The sequence below is a fragment of the Monopterus albus genome, unplaced genomic scaffold (assembly GCF_001952655.1).
Source record: "Monopterus albus unplaced genomic scaffold, M_albus_1.0 scaffold98.1, whole genome shotgun sequence".
Lineage (NCBI taxonomy): Eukaryota > Metazoa > Chordata > Actinopteri > Synbranchiformes > Synbranchidae > Monopterus > Monopterus albus.
This window is the reverse complement of record NW_018127978.1, coordinates 2,533,752-2,541,043: the sequence shown is the minus strand read 5'-3', so window position 1 is coordinate 2,541,043 and position 7,292 is coordinate 2,533,752. Positions and strand designations below refer to the sequence as shown.

The 7,292-nt window shown below is 39.6% G+C and overlaps 1 protein-coding gene across 1 annotated transcript in view; it reads right to left on the bottom strand.

The window, feature by feature from the left end:
• The window catches only part of efhd2 (EF-hand domain family, member D2), a 13,006-nt gene extending 5,936 nt beyond the window's left edge, over positions 1-7,070 (bottom strand). The window contains exons 1-2 of the mRNA XM_020609210.1: positions 6,544-7,070; positions 57-204 (exon numbers count right to left, since the gene is read on the bottom strand). Coding sequence (XP_020464866.1) covers positions 57-204; positions 6,544-6,830 — 435 coding nt within the window. The 5' untranslated portion in view covers positions 6,831-7,070. The remainder of the gene's footprint in view (positions 1-56; positions 205-6,543) is intronic.
• Between the last annotated feature and the right edge of the window lie 222 nt (positions 7,071-7,292).

Sequence of the window (7,292 nt, the reverse complement as noted above, 5' to 3'; positions counted from 1 at the left end):
AGAGAGAAGGAATGACACATCCATGGACTGATTCCGACCTGGTTTCCTTGTTTCACCTCTCTGAAGTTCAGCTTGTTGTCCAGGTCCTCGTCAACCTCCTTGATCATGTTCTTCAAGCCGACGTGCGTCTGTGGAGCACCAAGCTTCTCCATCATCAGTTTCAACTCCATTAGGTCAATGTAGTTGTCTTTCCCAGCATCATACCTTAACAGAATCAAGAAAAAAAACAAACTGCTTCTTCACAGTGCACTTACACAGTAGGTATCAACAAGTGAAATCTTGTTATGTCATAGATGAACCCAACTTTAAATGCCAGGACTTCAGGGATAATAATCACAATCTAAAAATGACTGTGTTCTGTGAATTATGTGTGCCAAAGTTACAAAAGACAAGTGACAGAGCAAAACTCAGATCATCCAGACCTACAAAATAGAGTGTCATCTCCAGGAGGGGCCATGGAGACAAACATCAGATGTGACGATCAGCACCAGGAATAGACTTTACATTTAAGTTAAGTGATGCTGGGATTTAAACGGACTGTTTATGACACAAGCAGGGCACAGGATGGCCAAACTTTGGAACATGCTGACTAGTCATGAGCCTCGTGCACAGCTGCTGTGTTCACTGTTGTTCGTTGATGTGTAAACCAACATGAAGCAGGAAGAGCTCAGTGAACAGTCAGTGCATTTGGATCTTTTTAACACTTCTTAGTGGAGAACATGTATTTTCTTATAGATTTAGGAGGCATGACAAATATGCTGTGGGGTCAAATCCCGCTTTTACAATGGCACCGGTGGATGTTAGCAAGCTCATATGAACACGCAGCTTCCTGGAGATTATGACCATTCAAGGAATTCCTTTTGTTAGAAAAAAAAGTCTCATGAGAGTTTGCGAGATCTGTAAACCGAGTTGCTGCTGCATAGAAGTACTAGAACATACATACACGTCATCTTTTTGAGCTTTAGGTCACATCTAAGATGATAATTCACCATTGTAACATTGTTAAGTCAGAAAACAAGGAAAAGCATGCCATGGGTTCTTTAAACAGCACTATGCCTCTGACTAGAAAAATCCCTACTTATAGGGTTTGGGTCTTATAGCCAGTTGGATATGGTTCCTTGTTAGCAAAACACCTGGATTCAAATTGCAAAGTTAATTAATCTCCCTCTCTTTTCCTCTCCATGCCCCTTCTATCAGCAAAGAGCAATGTAGAAAATATTTGGGAAGCAGAGGCGCAGATTGCAGACTGCTTGTCCAGACAAGTTCATTGCTTCCTGAATACTTACTCCTTAGTCAACAGACTACAGCTGGCAAACATTATTGTCCAATTTCCATACACTATTATCCATCTGTCCTGCCAGGAATTAGATAAACTTCCACCTGAGTATGGATACTTTCAATAGTTTGCTCCAATCTATGTTGATGTTGACTTTTACATGTATCTTTTTCTGATTTGGCCTCACCAGTTGGCATTGTTCCACATCTATTTTGAGACATTTATGGGGATATTTACTAAATATGTTTGAAATTACCATGAGGTGCGCAAAATATTGCAGCACAATTTATCAATTTAGCAGTGTATTTACCAATACCAGTGAAGTAAATGAGCACAATTGCAGAAGTGTTCATTTGAGGCCCTTCAGACATGCACCCCTAGCAAGTAATTTTACCGCTATTTCACATCTAGGCATCATGTCTGAACAAAGCCCAGTGCAGAGTGTTACTGGCAATTTATAGCATAGTTGTATTTAAAGCCTTCTCTATTTTTCCTCTTCTGCATGCCCTCATGTTAGTGTTTTAAATAAAGAGTCCTACTTGCTATTGCGTGTTGTCCATTCTTGTAAAATTACAGCTGCAGTTCCATCTACTATCATAGTACATAGTTTGCACTTATGCTCAAACCTTTATTCAGGCACCTTAAGCCATTTTTTCCTTTGCATCGTACCTATCTAGGAAGTCTATAATCTGCTTTCTAGACCAAAAGCTATTAAATATCTGACATAGTTATAGTCAAAAGTGTAAAGTAACTTAGTACACAGACTCCTGTGACTCATGTGCTGTGCTTAAGAACAATTTTGAGCTATCTGTACTTGAGTATTTATTTTCTGCTGCTTCAATACTCACAATACCAAAATATTCTGCTACTTTCCTTACTTCTGAAATAGTTGGAAGTAATCGTGCTCAAAACTTTACATTTCACATTAAGGCACAGTACATTATTATTGAGGCATTATAGTTTAGCCTATATCACATACAAAATTGGAGCTAAGTTTCCAATTCTTTTTATTCATGCATTTATATGGTGTGCTGCAACATATGTTTATGAAAGCACAAAAAATTCAAGCTATTCTTTTGTCACATTCAAAAAATTGACATCATGGCTTCAATTGGCAAAATGTTATTTTGCCTTGTTTGTTAAGTATGTTTTAAATAAAACTTTTTTTTTTTTTTTTTATTACATCCACCAATGCCATTGTAAAAGCAAAATTTTTCAACTGCACCTGGTTTTGTGGATATAATTTACCTCCTGCTGCTGCACTGTGACCAGAGGATGTGGAGAAAAATACAGGGCCTAGGGTTACTACATGTCCAGGGACCCGCTGTTTTACCTGAATGGGTCTAACCTACAAGCAGCCGGTCAGTGAAGCCCCCTGGGGCGGTGAATGATCAGGTCAACAAGACTGGATTCCCCCGGAGCACAGTACCGGTTTGTTTTGACTGCTTGAGGCCAGTGTGTCTGCCACATGTGATGTGTTGCAGGTTAACAAGCGGATTAACGACCCATGATGTTATTGTCAGTGCTACTCTACTTGTTGGAATTAGTTTCACTACTCTGGGACTGTATGTGGTCATGTGGGGAAGACACAATGACCACCAGTTGGATTTACTGACCTTGAAGCTACGTACTTGAAAGGGAGTCATGTTTCCACTGCTCGGTGGGACTTAACAGTAAGTTTAAAAAAAAAAAAAACATGTTGCATGTCTGTTAATGTGTTGTTTCTGTAACAAAAAAGATGGACACATTTTGACCCCCAATCTGATTTCTATTCAAGGTCAAAGGTCTGGAAGAATTGGTGATAAGCAAATGATTTTTATTAAACTTGCTTTTAACTTACAGGGAATGTACACTCATCAGCCACTTTATTACGTACATCTGTACAGGTGTCTGCAATTCAGTGCAACAGTAATATTCTGATTCTCTCATGTATGTAGCTGGGGAGGACAAAAATATAGTGACACCTCTAAATATAATGTAGTCCAGTACAACACCACCTTTAACTATGACCTCAGTAATGAATATATAATTGAATTTATATATTGATGACAATTTTCACGAAAAAATTTTGAGCTTCATAAACAGATGTTAAGGTGGAATTGTTGCAGTGAAGTGCATACAATTGTACAGGTTTACCTAATAAAGTGGCTGGTGAGTGTACATTCAAATTTAAGGCAGCCTGAGACCAAAATACATTCAAGCAGAGTGGGGAAAAATGCCACAGTTTGACTGAGGTCTGAGGCTTCAGTAGCTCTCTCTTGCTGTGTCATGGATCTCACAAACAACTTGTTTGTGGTTCATAGGTAGATATCAACTAACTGTGCTCATCTAATGCATCCATCTAAATATGGCTGCACAAAAGTTTAAAACAGCTGCACGGGTCTGGACATAGCAGGAACCTGAAGAATCTCACTCAACAGCCAATATGCATGGACATGCAAAAACAGAACCTCAAGAGTCAGTCTTCAGGTATAAAACAGCAACAGAATAAACAGAACACTGAGAACGATGTTAGAACACAGTAGATGCTTGTAATAATAACTACAGTTTCATCCTCATTTATTGTCAAGTATCATGTGCATCCTTTGTCAGGAATTCACAGGTTTGCTGACTGCATTTACTGTGTAAGTAAGAACTAAATAAATAAGAATAAGTGTTCAGCAAAGGTATAACAAACACTCACTTTACTTCCCACCACCTTTAACATGAGACCATATTAAATGCCAACTAAACCAAAAATTCCTGACATTCAGCTTCAGTTCACTTGTGGAACCAGACTCAGTGTGCTGCCACACTGCAAGCAGCCTCATCACCAAGTGAACAAATGTTATCTCCTATTAAACTAAGTGATGTGTGGACAGCTAATAATGCAATCCAAAAAAACTAGGACTCCAACAGTGACCACAGAGTTAAAGAGAAACTTGGCCAATTTCCAACCCCATCTTTGTCTAAGTTTGGGATAGAGTGTGAAACCACAACAATTTTTGTTAGATTTTTTTGTGTCTCTGGGGCTCCATTTCAAAACCTGTAGCTTTTCAAGGAACCAGAGCCATCACTGGCTCTCAGAAGAATTTCAAGCTGTTTAAGTTTCAGTTTCAGGGGGTGTGTTCTTGTAATGAGAACTAACAACGTTTCCAGTAAGGAAAATGGCACCTTTTAATATGAGTGCAGAGGATGTTATGGACGAGGATACTTTTTTCTGACTCAGATAGATGGCCAGTATATTTGTTCAAGCCAGAATATACAGCTGAAGAGATCTAGTGGAGACTGAGGCTGAGGAAGCAGCTAGCATTAGCCTTGTAGAGGATACAGCTGGCAGGGGCCACCCAGAAACTGAGCTGTTGACAGCAAACAGTGACTGGTGGTGCCTTTGCTCAGACTGCCCTCTGATGGCAGTAACTGCAGGGCTCCAGACTACGAGTGATCAGTCGCATTTTGCGACCAAATTTATTTAAGACGTGACTGACTTTTTTTCTAAAGGTCACACTGGGTGTGACTACAAAATAAAGAGGTTATGCATGATCAACTGCTCTCACTGTAGACATGGTGGACAGAGTTACATCTCTGCATCACTGTCATTGCAGTATTTATTTGCAAGTCTGACTTACAAAGTCTTGAAAACCTTTGTCAAACTCTGACCGACAACTGTCAATCTGCTCTGTGTTGTGCGCAATGTCAAGTTGCGCACACGCCTTCCATTGTGTCTCCAGTTCTGATCCGAGGTTTTGGAAGTTCCCCCAAAAATGGTGCTGCAGCTTTGAGGAGAGGTGTTGCATTTTTTCTTTGAAAACATTAACTAAGCTGATCATATTGACACGCAATCTACCAACACTATCTTTGTGATCGACATACCCCTGCTCTAACTATTATTATACCACAGACACTTCCCCCTGCAACTGACAATAAAGATGGCTTATGACAAGACCATTTTGACATGCATCAGCTGTTAAAATGTCAGGTCTTTCTGTATCACAAAGCTGGCTTGCTTTTAACCAGAGTATGACTCCCTGTGATAACCTATGTTGCTAACTTGCACTGAAGTAGGTTAACTTTAGTGGACAAACAAATGTGAGTTTATCAGACAACACAATGATGATTACAGCTCATTTTAACTGTGCAGACATTTTTTGATTCCCAGCAGGATTCCTGGCAGGGTTGATGCTTCTACATTGAGTCTTTGTGATAATAATTGAGGAAAATAATCCCATGATGACTGGTGTAACATTTCATTCAGATAGAGCCCATCAGGCATTAACTACTTTTCTCCTCCTTTCCTCTCTGCTTTAGCCACTGAAAGAATGACATTGTTTTGTTTTTATGCACATCACATATTTAGAATCACTTAATCATTATCAAACAAAAGAGCAAAAAATACTCACTCTATACTTGAGGCATATGCTATAGAACAAGGGTTTTCACTACCCATTACCTAAGAACACAAATGATCCAGGTAACCCAAACAGAGCCAGAGATACTGTATGTTGAACTTTTTTTGTGCTACAACTTTAACTGTAGTTTATGATCATTGAGTTCAGTACACAGGCAAATCTTGTGAAAGAAAAACAAATGTTTAAAATACATTATGTCATAAATCATTTTTGGTTACTATCTGATAATCAAAAGAGATCAATTCATACCAACTATTTATTAACTGCAGATTTGAGACTGAGAACAGAGAATACTTTTCACTTTTTTACTTTATTAAAGTCTATAATCAGACTTCCTTATAACAGAATTACATAATGTCCCCACCCTACAATTGCTCCAGGAAAAAATACATCGGTAGACCTACATTAAAGTTAACATACTACAAATGCCAATTTTGCTTCAAATACCAAGTATTTGCTTTATGAATTCATTTATTTTCTTTGTTTAGTTATTATTTACCTCAACGTGGATTATTATTATACCAGTTCCTGAGCTCAGAGTTCACCGTTTAAGCTTTTTTTGTTTCACCAATAAAACTCTTTCTTGCTCACTGATCCTTAAATTTAGATTTATGTTTTATGCTTTGTATCATTCTGTGGCGTGTCTTCTACTTCCTAGTAGTAAAAAGCTGATATAACTTATTTTATTTAGATGTGGCCTACATGAACAACCTGCCAAGTCAACTTCCTTATAAGAACAACTTTAACGTTACTCTCCTGACAAAGCTCATTGACTCATATAGGATTAAAAAGGGGAACCAGTGGCCTGGAGACATGTTTAAGATTTGTTCTCCAACCTGTCAGGGGTATCAAAAGTCAACCAGGCTGTCACACACTCACGTTTTGAACATCCTTTCCATGTCTTTGATCTGTTTTCGGGAGAACTCCTTAAACTCGGTGTAGGGGTTGAAGACGTTCATGCTGGGCTGCCGGTGCTCACCCTGCCCCTCGTTCAACTCTCCTCGCCGCATCAGCTTAGCGCCCAGCTCCGAGTCTGCGTTGGCAGTACTCGGTTTGTCCTCCGACCCATTCTGGTGTTCGAGAACGTCCACAGCAACCGGATCCTCGGCTCCTTCCTCGATCTGGAGCCGACGGCTAAGCTTGGACGAAAGCTCGTCTGTGGCCATTTTTTTTAAACTGCGAGCTAACTGTTACAGTAAACGAGAAGACGACTGGCTGTTAGTAAAGTTACGTGTTACGTATGACACACGTTCCGAAGCGTGACGCGAGTACTTACGGAAGTTTCAGCTCAAGCTTCTTATCAAGGCAGAGCTGTAACCGTATATGGAAGGCCAAATTGGCCAAAAAATCGGCGATTGGTCTGCCCAGGTTCTCTGAGTGGAAAACCTCTCTATCCGCCTGGCCTGATAAAGATGGAGTATTTCAAGCAGTGAGCTAGTTGTGTGGATGCTGTAAAGCACACTATGCTCCCCTGTTCTTTATTGTGTGGATGCACACTATGTTATCCAGTTCTTTATTATTGTGTGGATGCTGACCTACACTATGTTTTCCTCTTATTGTGTGGATGCTGATAAGCATCCACACTATGTTTTCCTCTTATTGTATGGATGCGTATTTTATTCTGGGTT